At 48.4% G+C, this 18,870-nt stretch overlaps 1 protein-coding gene across 5 annotated transcripts in view; it reads left to right on the top strand.

The window, feature by feature from the left end:
• The window catches only part of LOC103183340 (coronin-6), a 52,252-nt gene that overhangs the window by 20,207 nt on the left and 13,175 nt on the right, over nucleotides 1–18,870 (top strand). For all 5 annotated transcript variants that reach the window (XM_007900768.2, XM_007900771.2, XM_007900770.2 and 2 more), the window contains exon 3: nucleotides 13,687–13,809. In XM_007900768.2, the coding sequence (XP_007898959.1) occupies nucleotides 13,687–13,809 (123 nt within the window). The remainder of the gene's footprint in view (nucleotides 1–13,686; nucleotides 13,810–18,870) is intronic.

The following is an 18,870-nucleotide window of genomic DNA, read 5'->3' as shown; positions in this document are numbered from 1 at the left end:
AGCATCAACTGAGCGGTTTAGAAGGAGGATGGATGGTTAATAATAATAATAATAATTCTTGCATTTGATAGAGCGCCTTATCACGTCGTTGAGACGTCTCAAAGCGCTTCACAGGATATAGTCAAGTGGATTGACTGCGTATTTTGTGGGCGAAACGCAGCAGCCGATGGCTCACAGCAGATAGGGAAATGGTAGGACCGTGAAGGGTGAGGACCTTGAAATCAATCTTCTGGGAGACAGCGGAGTCTGGGGGTGATGGACTTCCAGAATTCCCGCAACACACACAAAACATCGCTACCTTGCAGAGCTCTCCAGTGCATCGCCGTTTGGAGCAATGCACGAGAGGGAAAGGAAATAATCCCTAAATATAGCGTCTACATTTTACAGGAGTCAGTGGGAGATTATTCTGTTCCACGTAACAAATCCATTGACATGGGCTAAGTGCTCCAGTATATGTCTCCATTTGCAAAGTTCAGCCAATTTCTCTGCATGGAAATAACTTGAATGCAATGGTCATGGTATTGTTTTAATTGTAACTTTCGTGTACTGTAGAGGGCAATTTTGTTTAGTGACCTCGGAGGCTTCATGGTAGACGCAGTGAAGCATCTTTGAGACGTTGGCCTGATACGAAAACGCCTTGGGACGTCCTCCCGACGTGAAAGGCACCATAGAAACGTCACTTGGTTGTGGTTGTTGGAGGCGTCGTCCTTTTGGATGTGACGTTAAAACCGAGGTCCCGTCCGCTGACAATAATCGATAACGATCCTTGCATTTGATACAGCGCCTTATCACGTCTTCGAGACGTCTCAAAGCGCTTCACGGGATATACTGCGAAGTGTAGCGACTGTATTTTGTGGGCCGAAGCAAGAAACAGTATATTTCCTGCTCGGCTGGACATTAAAAAATCCCATTACGCTGCTCGAAAAGCGATGTTTGTTTCTCCCTGGGTCCCGGTCAAAACTGATCAGGCGCTTCATGTCTGATGGCGGGAAGCCACAGTGCAAAATGTCTGCCACATTCGCCTACAAAAAAAAACAGCCTCCTCGCTTTACGGCAGATACTGTGAAGTGTTCTTGAGATATCTTCCTGACGCGAAAGGCACGACGACAAAAAAAACAAATGACATTTGTACACAGCGCCTTTCGCATCGAGAGGGCGTCCCAAGGCGCTGGTCAGTCGGGGAATTTGGGGGCTGGGATCAGGAGCGGGTGGGGGGGAGGTGGGGGGGGGGAAGGCAAGCAGCGAGATATCAAATGTAAGGATTGTTGTTGTTATCGCAAGCGCACAACGACGAAAATGTAGAGCCTCCGATCGAGTCTGCAGTGGTTTGAAACCTCAGCTCACATATTTGGCCTGGAAAAAAAAAAAATCCCCTTGTTAGCGTAGAGATGAGGTGTGGACATGTGCCAGCAGCAAAACAGCAGAAGAGTTCCTGGTTATTGGCAGTGAACTTGTCATTTTTACCTCTACAAATAGCCTCCGCCAATATCTGGCAGCCTATTACTGTATAGACACCGGCGCCTCAGGAACGGGTATTAATGTTTTGTCGCTATGGATACCTGCAAATGGGTTGTTTCTAAGTTCGGGGCAGAGAACGGCATTCTCAGAATTGGGCCTGGGCGGGCGAGACTTTAAACCGAGCTGACAGCTCAGAGTTTGCCTTAAGTGAACGCTGTCTAGTTTTGCCACGAGAGACACGACCGCGAAATCTCTGGAAGCACTCGTTGTTTGAACTTGCCTTTGTTCCAATTTGTCGCCCAGAACGGATGAAAAACCCCGTTGTTATTTTTTTATTCCCCCCCCACCCCCTTTCTTGCCGTCGTTTCCGCGCCACGCGATTTTTCGCGTCGATGTCGGAATTCTTAATTATTACGACGGTTCTGCCGGCCGTGTTGGGGTTCCTATCGGGCCTGGCGAGCGGATTCGGCCGTTTCACTTGGGGCAGCCCGCAAATAAGAGCGCAGTTTTAATGGATGCCAACGGATGCAGCTAACGTCGCAGTTAGTTTCAACTGGAACCCAAACGTGACTGACGCTGTGCTGGAGAGGAACCCCCTGCAAGAGGGTAGCGATGGAGAAACGATTTCCTCTAAAGGAATCGGTGTAGCACGTCAGTGTCGGTGTGTTTGCGTGCGTGCGTGCGTGGGTGTGCGCGCGCGCCGCATATGCACGTTTTGCACGTGTACGTGTGTCCATGCGGGTGTGTCTGCGTGCGCCCGCCTGTGCATGCCTAGATACGTTTGGCCCACCGGACACACACTCAATTACACGTGGCAGTACATTCTGTGAAGCGCTTTGAGACGTCTTGAACAAGCGACGAGGGGCTGTGCAAGTTGTTGCAGAGCCTCATCCCGCCATCGAGACGTCTCGAAGCGCCACGCAGCGTTTGACTGCGAAGCCTCGTGACTGCGTGTTTGGTCGGCAGACGCGGCAGGTACTTTTGTGCGCGGATGCGTCCCATTAACGGTCGTGAAGCGAATAAAACAATTGTCAGCCAGGACACCTGGAGAAACTCCCTTCTCTTTTCGAGCAGCGCCACGGGATCTTCAACATCCACCTGAGCAGGCGCAGACAGGCCCTCGCACGTAAACGTCTCCAAGCACTGCTTTGAGTATGTGAGTTTAAAATCCCAACGTAGGGCTTGAACCCACAATCTCCTGACTCGGAGGTGAGAGAGTTACCAACCCAGCCTGGCTGATGGGTGCGTGGTTTTTTTTTTTAGTTCCTCAATCGTTTTCACTCCTCCCAAAGTTCTCGAAGAAATCGCGTTACTATTATTGGGTCAAATCCCGATTCCCAGCTGCAACCGCAGGACATGGACGGACGTAACGGTTGACACGAGAGGAGTAGGGGTGCTGCAAACGTTTGCAATCGTAGACTACGACTCCGCTGCCTCCCGGGTTCGAGCTGTTGAATGCACCGCTGTAGCTCAAAGAGGTTTTAACGGGACATTTTCGAAGAGTGTTCTCGAGACCACTTTTTTCAAGGATGAGATTGAAGAGCTGACGACTGCCCTGTTTGCTCAGTGTGGCTTCCAGCCACAGAGATCAACTCCTCCTTCCCTCCCCCCCCCCACCCCGACGCCCCCCACTCCCCCCCACTCCCGCCCCCTCACGCCGTGTGAAGTGCTAAGCGAATGAGATCAGTTGCCTTGGAAATCCTATCTACGTGACATCACCTAGCACCCTCTCTGAAGGTTGTTTGTGAGTATTGTAATCCATCACATGTAACTTAATCGGTGCCCGTGACGATATTGCTAATGATTGATTGACCATCTGCATCCGATCAAGTTTTTTTTTTTCGCCCGCGTCCGGGTTCGATTCCTGGGGTGTGTGGGGTGGGGGGGGTGTGGTGCGGTGGGGTGGTGCCGCGAAACCTTAAGCCAGTCTCCTCGCTCCATACGCTTCTGTTTCCCTGGTAGTAAGCAGGAACCCGGTTGTTAGGCGATTGTGGGATCGGATTCCGGGGGTACATTTGAGCTGCCGAGACGTGCAGTTAGTATCAAGCAGTGAAACCCGAACTAAATGGGCAGTGAGCGGATAGATTTGTGTGTCTCTTAAGTCCATTAGGAAAAAGTGACCTTGTTGCCTTCTATAATAATAACAGTAATAATCCTTGCATTTGATACAGCGCCTTATCACGTCCCAAAGCGCTTCAGGGCATATACTGTAAAGTGAATTGACTTGTGTATTTTGTGGCGAAACAGGGCTTGTGAGGACCCTGAGTTTTATCTGATCTCCTCCTTTCTATCTTGAGGGGCTTCTCCCTGCAGTCCAAGCCTCCGTCAGGTTTTGACGGTCATGCTGTATAATTACTGGCTTGATATTGTACAGAAATGACAAGGCGACGTTCCAAAGTGTCCATTGGATTTATTTTCCTGCCTGGTCTATGCAAGTCGATGATCAGAGGAGACGTGTCAAGAGAGCTTGACAGGCTTTTGACTACAAGATGCAGTTTACCAGCTGTGTAACCTTTGTCAACCCATACAGGGTTTGAAGACCCTCCTCGCTCCCCCCCACTCCCTCTCCCCCCTCCATCTCCCCCTCCCGCTCTCCCTCAATCCCCTTCCCCCCCCCACCCCATCCCCACCACCGCCACCGCTGCTGTCGTTCACATAGATTGTTCAGAATGAGAGAGGAATGTGCTGGGGACCTGCCTTCGAGCGCATTTAACGTGCTGAATATTGAACGTCTCCTTAAACGGTCTCCAGTGTCAAACAGTTTCAAGCTCTAACCTCCCCCACCCCCACACCAGTTGCCCACAGCTCCCTTTCTCCTTCACAGACTGCAGTGTTCCTGGAAGCCGGGACCTGCTATTCCCCTCGGGAGGTCTTATCGGGCTGTCAAATCTCCCGCCATAAGAAACACGATAAAGACACCTCCTAGTTGGGTTGCAGTTTTCGATCAGCCTTTGTTGATCTCAGCTGGGATGGCACAAAGGGGCGGGAGAATTGAAGTCAGTGCCTTTACCCCCTCCCACACTCCTCCACCAGCCCTTCTCTCTCCTGGTGTCCTGGCCAATAACCTGGTGGGGTGGTGGTGATGGCGCATAAATATAAGATAGCGAGCGGCAAGTGTATAAGGGAGTTTAGGAGAGAATGTGGAACCCTCTGCCGGGAGCTACGGTCGAAGTAGAGAGCGACGTATTCAAGAGGAGACTCGATGCAAACATGAGAGTGAAAGAGGGGGGGGGGAATCGAGGGATATCGGAGAGGGGATTAGAAGCCATGGAGGCTTGCGTAGAGTATAAACGTCGGCATGGACTAGGGTTGAATGTGGTATAACCTCCTGGTGGGTGCTGTGCGAGCAGTGCAGCAGTCTTGAATGAGAGAAGTCTCCCGTGCTGACACTGAGTGCCTGGGCTCACGCATGAGTTAATGGCTGCTTGGGGGTAGTGTAAGAAGCCAGACGCTGTACCTCAGTGAAAAGGGGAACAAGAGAGGCTAACCTCATTATAAGGAGAAATAGACGTAATGAAGATTCCTGTCCGAGTATAAAAGACCACGCACATGCTCTTTCAAGGAGGCTAATGCTGATCAAAGTCATTTAACTGTGACCTTTCCGCACTTGTTCTGTGCGTGTTCCACCACTGAAACGCCAAGATCTGAAGGCAACTCTTCCGAAGTGGAGACGCAGTCAGAAGAATAATGAAATGCTAATTCATATGGCAGATGTAGTCGGTCATGGCAACGGGGCCGTTGGATTTGTGAGAGAATAATGGGAAGCAATGATGAATATTCATCCGGGTTGTGCAACAGAAGTCTTCTGAAATTTGGAGGCATAAAAAGCGTCGCCTTGTGAAAAATCACGGCATGTGATCACATCACATGCCCTGTCACATGCCGAGATTTTAACCCCTGCCTAATAAGAATCCCCGGATCTTAATTCAGCGCTTACCACATCGGAACGGCTCGCAGTTAATTGCTGACGAGCGTAGTGACTGGGCAGAGAATCGGTGTTCCCTATGAAGCCGATTGCCAGGTTACCTGGAGGACACTGGGAGTGACTCCGGCTCTCCTTTTGAGGTCTGGCAGCCAGTTGCGGTCAGCGGTGTCCCACAAACAGCCCGTGGAGTGAGCGACCATTTTTTTTTATTTTGGGAGGTTATTGGCCGGGACACCAGGAGAGAGAAACTTTTCCCTTCCGAAGCTCCCACCTGCCTTCACTGGAGAGTACAAACCCTTTGCAGTTTGCTGCCGAGGAGCTGAATAGCATAGGCAGAGATTGGAGGCAATTTACAGTAATGGCAGAGTTAATGCCGGCTGCTTATCAGCCATATCACGGATGCAGTCACTGAAGACTATCAGTAGTCAAAGTTTATACCAGCTGGGGCTGTTTGGAGAGTCAGTTTGCTTGTTGGGCTCACCAACTCTTTACCAACTGGCCTTTTGCCATTTTAGAGATGAAATAGAGGGCAAATGATGAGAAATAGCATTCACAGGGCTTGTGATCGCACAGGTCTCGGCCCGTGAACCCATTCTGTCTTAAAATGTAACGTTGCGTAGATTTGAGGAAAGATTATAATTCGGAAAACATCTCTCTTCTCTCTCTTTCTCTGACTTCAAAACCTTCCTATCTTTAATCCTCTCTCCAGATCCTTAACCACCCCATTACACCCCCCCCCCCCCCCCCCACACACACACACACACATTCCCCATCAACTTCTTCATTGGCGATCCACATTGCCTCTGTGAAAACCTTAGAGATGTCATTTCTACATGAAAGTTGGTGGCATAAACTGGGTTCCAGAGCAGAAACCTAATCGTAGTAATGATACTAATAATCCTTGCATTTATTATAGCGCCTTGTCACGTTGAATACTTTCATCTCAGCGCCATCTGTTATCACCAATGCTCGTGCTCTTAGAACAGATTTTCATTCTAGGAGTGCGGAGTTTGTGTGTTCAACTCACTGACTCACGTCACTGAGTTGCCACCGATCACAGAGGAGGACAGATAGTTGAGACGTCTCAAAGTGCTTCAAAGAACGTACTGTAAAGTGGTGTGACTGTGTATTTTGTGGGTGAAATTCAGCAGCCAGTTGTGTCCCGGCAGTGTCCCACAAAGAGCCACGGAGAGAGTGGCCACATTTTTTATTTTGGAGGGATTGTCGCCCAGGACACTGAGAGAGAGAGAAACCCCCTTCTCTTTTTGAATAGTGCCACGGGATCGTTAACGTCCACCTGGTCAGGCAGACGGCACCTCGGTTTAACGTCTCATCCTAAGGAAGGATACCTCTTGAGAGGGGGTTGCACCAGTCCTACGAGATGGCAATATTCCCCCATCCTCCACTCTGCGTCTCCGCACAGGAACCGTCTAGAGATAGGGAACTTGCCAGCGGTGGAGATTAATCCTGTGCTATTGGCAATTGCAATTTGCGTTCCTCCTTCCTTCCCCCAAAAGTCGATCAGGAGTCAAATCCGTTCTAAACCAGGTGGATGACGAAGGCTGAGGCGATGCCTTATATTTTCTTTGCAGTGAAAACTGTGCTGCACAGATGGGCATCTAGAGAAGGTTTCCTGTTACAAAATACTTTCATCTCAGCGCCATCTGTTATCACCAATGCTCGTGCTCTTAGAACAGATTTTCATTCTCGGAGTGCGGAGTTTGTGTGTTCAATTCACTGACTCACGTCACTGAATTGCGACCGATCACAGAGGAGGACAGAAAGTGAGGGTTTGTGGGATGGGGTCTATAATAATAATAATAATAATAATAATAATCCTTGCATTAGTTATAGCATCTTATCACGTTGTCGAGACGTCTCAAAGCGCTTCACAGAATATATACGGCAGCCAATTATGCGCAGCAGCGCCCCACAAACAGCCGTGCATTGAGTGAGCAAAATTATTTTTGTGGAGGGACCATTACCCCCGGAAAGCGATCCGCCAATTGACGAACGACAATATTTACTGCTAGGTAAACAGAGGGCACGTGGAGTAAGGAAACTTGCCTAAGGTTGTGCTGTGCAGCGCTCCGAGATGCTATCCTGCGCGAAAGGGGCCCTCTATAAACCCAAGTTGTTGTTGCTTTTATTTCTGCGCTCGCTGCGATGTGGTTTCATTCACACCAAGTCAACGCTGGCTTTCAGGCAGGCATCATTCATTCGCCTCAGAGGTCACTTTAACTGCGTTAGTTTGACACTGCATGTTTCAGCTCAGAAACACCACGCTGTGTGTCATTTTGGCCGCTTTCCAGCCTAATATCCCCCGGATGACAGGCGCTGTGTCTGATGCAGAAGATCCAGTCCACGTCTCTCAGATTAACTCTGAGAATGAAACCAAATAAAATAACAATCACTTGCAGGAAAGATAATAAAGAAATAAATGTATTTGTCAGGCAGGCTGGATTAAGTGTGTGGCGAGGGTATGTGTGTGCGCGTGTGCGTGCTTGCGTGTGTGTGTGGTGTGTGTGTGTGTGTCCGGGGAGTGGGTGTGAGGGATAGGGAAACACAACCTCTTTGCTCTATCGTGGTTTTGGATTGCACCGTGATAATACTTTATTGCCAAGCTGCCAGATAAGATGCACTGGAAGCGAGATTTTTCTCACGGTGAATTGCCCCGCATTCTTCCGGTTATAAATTTCAGAGAGGGTTTCAGTGACTCTTGTTCACGCTTCCACTGGCTCTCACGAGCTTGCCCTTGTCTCCCGAGCCAGGTCGTCTCAAAGTGCTTCACGAGAATCTACTGTGAAGCGCAGTGACTGTGTATTCATGGGTAAACCCCAGCAGTCAATTTGCGCACAGCAGCGACCCCATAAACAGCCATGTGTAGTGAGTGACCAATAATAATCATAATAATCCTTGCATTTGATATAGCGCCTTATCACGTCTTCGAGACGTCTCAAAGCGCTTCACGGGATGTGCTGCAAAGCGAATTGACTGTATATGTTGTGAGCGAAACCAATTTTATTTGGGGGTTTGTTGGCCAGGACATGGAGGGTGGGGGTGCGGGAAGGGAGAACTCCTGTCTTGGGGTCAGGTTGCAGTGGAGGGGTCATTGAGCTCATTTGTGCTTGAAAACTACACGTTTGGAAACGTCGAGGCCAGAGTTGCCAGCGGGGGCGACTGCACCGAGGATAGCAGGCAGATTGCAAACCCCTTCGAAATAGTTTCGGAGCCTAAAGCGTCCACAAAGCACAGCTGATTTTGGAAGAAAGTCGGGGGAGGAATCTAACACTCTGAATTGCTCAACGGCTGGTGGAATTTGGGGACCTGCCAGAAGGAAGCTTTCTGGTGGCAACAAACTACACAGGTTTTCTCTCACTTCCAGTCTGTGTTCCTGTTTGTTTCTCAGCACCTAGTGTGTTCGCGCGCGGGCGCGACTGCTTTCAAATGCCGTCATGATACATCGGCTTCTCGATTGATGGACGGATCAGATCCGCTCCCTAATCCTCTCCCCCGGGGTGTCGTGTTTGCTTCTCAAAAGGGAATTAAGCCGTTCTGTTTTGGATCGAGCCAGCGCACAGTATTGCAGATAAGAACGTAAGAACATCAAAGTTTGCCAGGCGAAAGAAGACCAAGGTTTACCTTCCATCGTCCTGACATGCACACGTCATGTCCCAAACTATATATTGTCTCCCGAGATATTATTTCCATTCCCCCTCCCCCCTGAGATGTTATTTCCATTTTTCCAGATATTTTATTCAGAGTAAGATGGAACTTAGCACAGCTTGCTAACCACCTTTGAAATGTGCCAAGATAGAAGAACGAGAGGGACCTCGGTTTAGCTGAAGTCATTTCCTCCATTGCGCCCCGTTAAGGACTCTTTCCCCCGCGCCCCCCCAACCCGCTCTCCCCACATCACTTTGCACGGGAAGTGCCAAATCGCAACCCTCGTTGTAGCACGCTCCTCTGGGTCATCGAGTCGGAATAAATAGAGGGTCTTTGTCAAAGGAAAGGGACATATATTTAATTTAATCATATTTAACCGGCAAACTGCACTGCTCTCTCGAATGGTAAAATTATTTCACATCTTGTTTTACAGCCACTTAATTGCGAGCGTTTACACAAACACGCTGTGACCACTTGACAATGCGTGAAACAAAATAACATGATTCCCCTAAACTCTGCCTCCAGAGCACTTCTAAGAAGCTATTGAACCTCCCTTTCCCCTCGGGCCCAATTATTTCAGTGGAACACAAATATTAACGCATTTATGATCAGTCACGGCTGACAACTCTCCGTGTCTCGGAAAATTACATCATTTGCTGGTTAATAGGCATTAATGGCTCCAGCGAGCTGCTTTCATTTCCTTTGAAATTTCCTGTGGCGTTTCAGTCATCGGGAGCCTAAGGCTGATTATTATTATCATTACTATAATAATAATCCTCTTTATCTGACACAGCGCCTTTCATATCAGAAGGGCGTCTCACAGGGCTTCACAGATTTACTGCAAAGTGTAACGACTGTGTATTTTGTGGGTGGGTGAACGAGGCAACCGATTTGCACTTAGCAACAACAATAAGAATCCTTGGATTTGATATAGCGCTCATCACGTCTTCAAGATGTCCCAAAACTAACTGCGAAGTGAGTGACCAGCCCAGCAAATTGTCGGTCAGGACACTAATTCATTCCGGTGGCTTTACAGTATTGTCAGAGATGCCGTCATTCAGGATGAGATGTTAAACCGAGTTCCTGTTTGCGTTTGTGCAGGTGGCTCTATTTAAGAAGAGAAGGGAATTTCTGCCCAGGGGTCCTGGCCAACAATCTCCCAGATAAAATCGGTTGTTCACTTCATGGCTGTTTGTGGGACATCGTTGTGTGCAAACTGGCTGCTGGGCTTACGTACAAAATACGCGGTCACGACACTTTGCAGCAGATCCAGTGAAGCGCACAGCGACGTCTCAGACATGCGCTCGATCCAAGGATTATTACTGCATGACTTTTGTTGCAATTGTGGTCAGTATTTTGCCATTGTAGCTCATGGACCACTAAATCACTGCCTTTCAAAGCACCTCCATTCTGAACTATCTGCTAAAATGCACTATGGCTATTTAGACCCTGGGGCAGATTAGAGGAGGAAGTAAATATAGAAATTGTTTTCACAGAATGGGTCCATTCGACCCTTTGTGTCCATGCCTCTGCTGTCTTCCTTACCAAATCGCCTCATCTTTAATCTCAGTGTTTAATCTGACTCTGAGAGTCTCCAAATGCTATTAAAGACTGCAATTTACTGACGTAGAACACAGAACGTATCGGAAACGCTTACGTTCAGCAGACTTGGGCAAATAAAGCAGCTCTTGTGCGTACAGAATGTTTAGCTGTTCCACCAGTCCTGACCTGACATTCTCCTGTTCCCCGCCCCACCCCTCTGTAATTATTTGAATTGCAGAATTATTACATAACAGCATTTTTAAGATTGCAACGCTGAGACAAATTGCTTGGACTCGCATCTGGCCAAAACTCTGATCCTTCAACCAAAGGACTATTTCTTTGCTTTTCCTCCTGCGAGCGAGAAAATCGGAGGTGTGTCAGGCTCTCAACCCTCCCCAAACTCCCGAGAATAAAGGGGATACAGTCTTAAGTGGATAACAAATGCCGAAGGTCAGGTGTCAGCCAGGCTCGGTTTATAGGACTCTCGCCTCTGAGCCAGAAGGTCGTGGGTCCAAGCCTCCACGTGAGGATTTTAAACGCGTAGTCTGACCTTTCGATGCAGGGCTGGGGAAGGGTTGCATCGTCGGAGGTGCCGTCCCTCGAATGAGCCTTTGAACCGAGGTCCAGTCTTCCCCTGTGCAGGTAGATGTTAAAGATCCTGTGGCGCTAGTTGAGAAGAGGAGGTAGATTTCTCCTGGTGTCCTGGCCGACAATCCCCCCAGATAAAATTGTCCGTTCACTTCATGGGTGAACGGTCTTGGGCACGAGATTCTCCCCCCACCCTATCCCCCCCCCCCTCACCCACCTTGGAGATTTTCCTCTCGTTGTAGCTTCAATGCTACAGGGCCACTGTGGCTCTGTTCTGGCTCCGCATCTGGCGAAAGAAACATGAGCTGTTCATTATTTGGCTTCCAAGAATCTTTCTACTTGATCAACATTCACCAGCCTTACATATTCTTCAGAGAATGCATTATGTCATTAAAACATGTGGCTGGGCTTGCTTTGAACACGCACATCCCCTCCTCTCTCTCTCTCTCTCTCTCTCCCTCTCTCTCTCTACCTCACCCGCCCCCCACTCCTTCAGGAGTGAGAAAATGGGATTGTCTCTAGGACTAGTTAACGGATCTTGATAAATCTAAGTACCGGCCAGTACATAACGTGGAGTTTAAAAGGATACAACAATTTCCACACAACAATTTTGACTGAAAGCAACAACAGATCAAGCATCATTTTGAACAGTGTCCGTCCTGGAGATATCCACAAGCATTTACTGTCAAGCGTAGTGTAGTGATTGTTTTTGAAGGCATTAGCCAGCAAGGTCCTACAATCAGCCTTATAATATTAAGAATAATAATTATGTTCTTATATATAGCGTCTTATCATGTCTTCAGGGCGTCTCAAAGGGCTTCACAGAATATACTGTAAAGCGAATTGATTGTATATTTCGTGGGCGAAATGGCGAATGGCCAATTAATCTGTAGGAATGAGTCATTGGATTTTTGTGGTTCCACCTGAAAACAGGCAAATAGAACCTGGCTTTAAAACCTGGCTGTGAGCTAAAGCCCTGAATTAGGGCTTGAAAACAGCGACCAACGAACTCATAGTAAGACATTGAGCTAAAGGTTCACCCGGCAAAGATACTAACGCCTTCAGAGGCCATAGACCATGTGGTGTGAGTGCCGACATGCATCTCTTTGTTGAGATAGCGCATATAAATCAATTTGTGACCATTACATGTGGACGTATTGGATGAGATATCATTGATCTCCGCAGTCCTGCAACTCAGGTGGTTGGCAGTGAGCTTTGAAGGTTTCCCTATGTATTCCAGTTGAGCCATCTCGGAGACTGACAAAAACCTTATTGCCCTGGTTTCTGTCAAACCCCATCTGTGTAAAAAAAGAGCAGCAATTTGATCGAGTATCAGTTTCAAAGCGTGTTTCTGAACCAAGCTAATGCAGCACTCACCGTGGAAACCTTCTTACAGTCACGGAGATATTCCACAAGTTTCTTGGCATTAACCATATGTATAGAAAAAGCCTCTGCCTTTAACTGCAGAACTTCGAAGGTTTGTTTGGAAAAGGAAACCTCAAAAGTTGTGATATTACAGTAAAGCTCGTATAAGTCTTATCTTTATAAATAGCAGTCTGTTCACTCACCCAAGTCCCATTCAGTTTGCTGTCAAAACCGTTTGGATTTCCTTGAATTACTCGTATTAATCACCTCCTAACTCGTATTGCTGTGCTCTGCCTCTCTCTCTGCTTTCAACCCCCTGCAAAGACCTGATTGTGCCTTTTCTCTTCAGTGATAGCCTTTGTATAGCACCCTGAGATGTTATCCTCCGGGGTATTTACAAAGCCATGTTAGCCCCGTGTTTTATTCCCTACCGTGCACTGACCCAACAACTAGAACACTAAAATCATGCTAATTGTAATTAGAAGTACTTAATTGTATTCAGGGCAAGTGTTTAATAACAATAATAATCCTTACATTTGATGTAGCGCTTTTCACATCTTCTCGACTTCTCAAAGCGCTTCACAGAATAGACTGTAACGTGAATTGACCGTATATTTGTGGGCGAAACGCGGCAGCCAATTGCGCGCAGCAGCGTCCCCACAAACAGTCGTGGATTGAAAATGACCAATTTATTATTGGTTTGTTTTGGAGGGATTATTATTAGGCGTGTGGAGTAAGGAAACTTGCCCAAGGTTTCGCTCTGCCTGGAATTGAACCAAGGCTCTCGCTTGCAAGGCGAGTGCTCTAACCACTGAGCTACAGGAATCCACAACTGTATCCAGATGTCCAGAGGATTGGCGTGTGTGTGAGCGCCTTCGTTTTCATGGGCAGATAATGATCTGTCGCCATGTTCCGTGACATGGATGGAGTGACGAGGTGAAATGCGTCTCCGGCAGCTTGTTTCAACTCCTCCGTAGTCTTGTATCACGGGTTTGTAACCGGGGGTTGGGTTGGGGTGGCAGGACTTGGTGGACACCCTGTACGCGAAGGGCGCTGTCTGTCTCTATAAGTAAGTAAAGAGCTGCTGTTTGTCTCTCTTCCCCTGTGTGGACTCATCTGGTTTCGTTCTGTTCATTTTTTAGACCGGACGCGTGGACAAAAACCACCCTCTGGTGTGTGGACACACGGCACCTGTGCTAGACATCGACTGGTGCCCGCACAACGACAACGTCATAGCCAGCGGCTCAGAAGACTGCACAGTCATGGTATGTACAGGTTACTGCGTTAACACCACGTGGAGTGGAGCGGTGCGGGGTGGGATGGGGTGGCGACAGGCTTGACGTTATTACGGCTCCAATGGGGTAGAAATTACACCCGAGTCCAGACTCCAAGCTTATTTTCGCACCGTCCATTTTCGGAGCGTACCCGGAACCTGGCAAATTCTTAACCAGGGTCCTTGATTTCGAAGCTGGTTCTCTGTGAGCCTGCTTAAGAAACTGGCTTCAAACTACTTTTTAAGAACCAGAAAAGAAACTGGCTTCCGCTGGGAGAGCGGATTTCGGGATGTGCCGCAAGTCTGAGCGATGTTACATTTAAAGGTAAAATGGTATCACCGGCTCAGGCTAGGTGGAATTCGGGGCTGTCGGTGTCTGTTGAGTTAGTTGATGGGAGTGGGTGAGATGGTACCAGGAAGGCTAAAGGGTGATCTGTTTGAGGTCTTGATTTGAGGTTTTGATAGAAATCAATAGGGAGAAATTATTTCCACTGATAAAGCGAGTCAGTGACTAACCAATTCAAGATGGTGAGCAAACGAGCGAATGTGGGAGATTAGGTTCATTTTTTTTTCACACGTAGAACGGTTGAGAGGCGGAATCTGTATTCGCTTTCAAGAGGGAACTAGACAAATACAGGGCAGCAAATGGGATTGAAAGGCTTTGCTCTTTCTTCTGTGGCTGTGTGTGTCGCTGGTTCTCTGGTAACGTTTAGCTGCGCTTCGGAAGTACATGCCGCTCATCTCTGCAAGCAAAAGGCGTGCGATCTCTCCTCCAGACTGGCTCTGGAAAGCTCTCTGTCCTTGCGGAGCTCAGGGCTTCACAGCTGTGATTTAATGCTGCAGCAGCGAAATAATTACTTCACAGGATGTCAGTGGCTGCGTAGAGAATCGCCATTGCAAAGAATGATCGCTGCCTGTAATCTGAGTGGTGTACGGAACGACCCAGCAATAGCCATAGTAAATCCCGTCCAACAACAACTTGCATTTATACAGTGCCCTTCAGGACACAGGATAAAGACCTAACCAGAACTATAAAGGCTGTCAGTAAAACACTACAGCCAGACTCTCTGTCTGTGCTCAGGTAAAAATACCCAAAGGGCAGCTTCGTCTTCAATCAATCAGAACCTTGTATGGCTCAGTATCACAGTGTCATATGTGACAGTGAGTTCCTGAGGTGCTCCTTAACTCACACTCTCCCTCGCTTTTCCGTCAATAAAAGTATTGAATCCCTTCTGAAGGGTGTCAGGGTCTCCTCTGCTCATCTCGGCCATCGCTTTTTTAAGGCCTGCGAGGAAACGGGCTTTCAAAATGAAGACCGATTTTAAGAAATATCCACAATTCTGCGTGATCATCAAAATCGAGGCAGAACGGTCTGCCAGGCTAAGACTAGGTGGAATTTCAGTTTGCGGCATGGCTCAGTAACATGGTAGTGTATATACGATGTCGGAAATGTGGGTGTGATTGGGGGTGGGGGGCTTACCATACGTAAGCGCTTTGAGACCTCTCAATAGCGTGATGATCGAACGAGAGGATTATTATTATTACTTATCGTTAAAGAGAGAATCCCTGAAGTTCGTCTTCCCGTTACATCTGGGAAGTCATTCACTTCATGGCTGTTCGTGGCTGTGTGTAAACGGCCTGCAGCCTTTGCCGGCAAAACACGCAGTCACTACACTCTACACTAATTGCCGTGAAGCGCTTTGAGGCATCCTCCCGACGGGAAAGTCGCTGTAACCAAAAATAAGGATTATTATTATTATTATTATTTGGACATTTGGCTGGGTTTCTTGTACAAGGACTCACTCCATCAATAACGCTGTGTCCCACAGTCAAACAGACCTTCCTTTCTCCACTTCTCATTCGTTTCACGTCTGTTTGTGGGTCCTTGCTGCGTGCACATTGACTGCCACATCCGCTTACAAAAATACACATCAGCTACTCCGCTTTACAGTGAAATCCTGTGCTTTGAGAGGTTATACAAATGTAATCTTGTTCTTGTTGTTCAACAAGGCGCTGCATCAAACGCGAGGATTATACTTGTATTTGAAATGGACATTGGCATTTGCACGGGGACAGCTAATGTGAACCACGCTACCGCATTTTTCCGAGAACGAGTGCTTTGATCTCTCGTCAGGAATGCTGCTTCACAAGAACATGGTCCCCGTGAAGATTAGATTGCTCCTGTCAGCCAAACACGCCTACTTGCCTCAGTGACCGCAGCTGAAGATGCCACAGAGATCAGCAGCTTGATGTATGGGGGGGGAATGAATGCAAGTCACTCAGGCTGACATTGAAACCTCATCCTTACGACCTGTGGCCATGGCTCAGTAACGGTGTTATATTGAGTGCAAGTGCGGAGAGAAAGGGCTTATCAGACGCTTAGTCCGTCTTCTCATTTCCCATTATAATTGGGGTTCCACTTCGCGGCTGTTTGCGGGAGGTCGCTGAGCGCGTATTGGCTGCCGCGTTTGCCTACCGAACACACAGCCTCTGCACTCTGCGACGTAGCTTGTGAGTTTTGAGACGTGAGAGGCTTTATTATCGTATTAAACGATTTTTATGATCATTATTAATGACGTAACAAGAAAAAAGGGTATTCCCGGTGATCAGCACCGAAAAACAGTTAACACTTTATACAGCGCCTTTCACATCGGGAGGATGTCTCAACCAAGTACTCAGTCAGGTGGTCTTGTTCTTAAGCACTGGTCGTACTTAGAGAAGCCATTAGTTCGGCCACGAACCTCACCCGATGGTTTTGCATGAGAGCAACAGCTCAGATTGCTCAGAGAAGATAACTTTACTCTCCCCTCCCCGCAGAGTGGAAAGGGAGAACGCGTTTCCCTTTCATCACCCGCTCTCGAATCGACTGAGATTTTCGTAACCTCTTCCAGAGCCCCAGAGTATCCAGTTTAGAGCTCGCTATGGCAACAGGCTGTTTTCTAATAAAACACAACCATAATTAGTAGAACATTTTGTGTCTGCTGACAAGAGAAATTAATAGCAAAACTCCCAATAGTAAACTTCAAACTGTGACTCGCTCGGAAAGGGAGTAGCGTCTGACTGTTGAAGGAGTATTGGAATGTTTCGAATTTGGAAGCGTTCCGACGTGGGGAGAAGCTTTCAAGGCGAAGAGGAAATCGTTTCTCTATCGCTACCCTCCCGAAGGCCTTTCTTCCTTCTAAGCACCTCAATCGGGTCAACCCCCGAACCTGTTCAACCCGAGGGGATTGCAGAGCGTCCTCACGCCGCCGTCGACACCTCGGGCCCCCCTGCCCTCGCCTGCACCCGCACCGCGGCTTTCCTGCTTCACGCCTGCGCTGTTACCCAAGAATATCGCAACAAATAGGGCAGTGGCTGGCGAGGTGCAGCGCACTCGCACTCCGTCTGCCGAGCCTCTGTCTCCCTGACGTCTCTTCAGGATCTGAAATGAATTAATGTTTTTGGCTCCCCGCAAAGCACTCTTGTCTCCAAAGCAAAGTCTGCGTTCAATAACCGACTCCTCGAAGGTCGGACTTGATTCAGAAATCTTTGGAGGCGTCAGTCTGGCACAATCAGTTCTATTTTTGCCCCGGAGTCAGAAGATCGTGGGTTCGAGCCCCACATCGAGACATTGAACTCGCAGTCTAGGTGACACGTTTGGTGGGGTGTGGGAAGGGGGGGGGGTGGCTTAGTGGCGGGGAGTTGGGTGGGGGTGAAATGCGCTGCATTGTCAAAGGTGCCGTCCTTTGAACGTGCTGTTAAATTGCAAGCATCGGGTGCCGCTTGGCTTACAAAACGCACAGTCACTACGCTTCCCAGTACAGCCCCCTGAAGCGCTGTGAGATGTCCTCGTGACACGAAAGGCGCTTCCAACCGGAGCTCTTTTGTGATTGATGAAATATGCCTTTTGAATTTTTTTTAAAAGTTAAATCAGATAGTTCCGAAATCTCATTTCCTGGCCGTTCCTTTTAACATGGAGAGCCAATTGACAGTCACCACATCAAAGCCGTTGGCGTGGATCAGTCCTGGGTCCCTGTGCTTTTACAGCGAGTTATTGCATGCCGTTGTTTTAACCTGAAATCCCCCACTCACGTAGTGTGTGAATAGGTCAGATCCAGTGAACAATAACCCTCATCATCTCGTTGAGACGTCTCAAAGCGCTTCACAGGATATATTGTAAAGTGGAGCGACTGTATATTTTGTGGGCGAAACGCGGCAGACAGTTGCGCACAGCAGCGTCCCGTAAACAGTCGTGGATTGAGTGACGAATGTGTTTTTTTTAGGGTTTAATACCCCCGGAAAACGAATCACCAGTCAACCAACAACCCGGTTCCTACGTACTGCTGGGTAAACAGAGGCGTGTGGAGTGAGGCAACTTGTCTAGGGTTTTGCCCCTGCCCGGGAATCGAACCGTCGTCTCGCCTGCAAAAGCGAGTGCTCTTAAGCAGTACGCCTTGGGACTCTGTATGAGCGGGAGCGTTTCACAGGAGCCTGTGGTTTCGAGCCCCACATCGAGTCTTTGAAATCACATTGTGTCGTCAGCCGTGGGTGACCAACTTTGCGTGTGGCAACTTATTTTCTAAAGCCCTCCCCCCAGAAACGTACAGCCCACCCGCCCCCCCACCCTCTCCCCCACCCCTCTCCCCCACCTCCCTCTTTACATTGCCTTGGTCATCGTCTGTCACACGCCTCGGGCTGCTGAGCTCAATGAGGACTGACTGGCAGGGTGTCGGTGACTGATGTTTCCAAAATGTCATGCGAGGAGAGAAAAATATAAGAGCAGCGAGTTTTCAATTACACCAAGACAGCTCAGCTGGAAATTCTTGACGTTGGTTCAAAACGTGATTCATACGGGGCTCGCTGATCCAAATAAGGCGTTGGATTGTGGTGGATCTTCAGGTTGGGATTCTGGTCTGAAGCTGAAGCCAGTGACTTTTCTTTGCGAAACATTCGTGCGACTTGAAGAGGGGAGGTTTCCAGAGGTCAGTGAGGGATAGACACACATGAGATTCCTGGCTGTTCTGTGACCAGGGTCATCCCTTTTTATGGCTCAGTCGAATGTATTCAATTGTAT

This window comes from Callorhinchus milii, unplaced genomic scaffold (genome assembly GCF_018977255.1).
Source record: "Callorhinchus milii isolate IMCB2004 unplaced genomic scaffold, IMCB_Cmil_1.0 Scaffold10, whole genome shotgun sequence".
Lineage (NCBI taxonomy): Eukaryota > Metazoa > Chordata > Chondrichthyes > Chimaeriformes > Callorhinchidae > Callorhinchus > Callorhinchus milii.
This window is presented reverse-complemented; position numbering and strand designations above follow the sequence as displayed.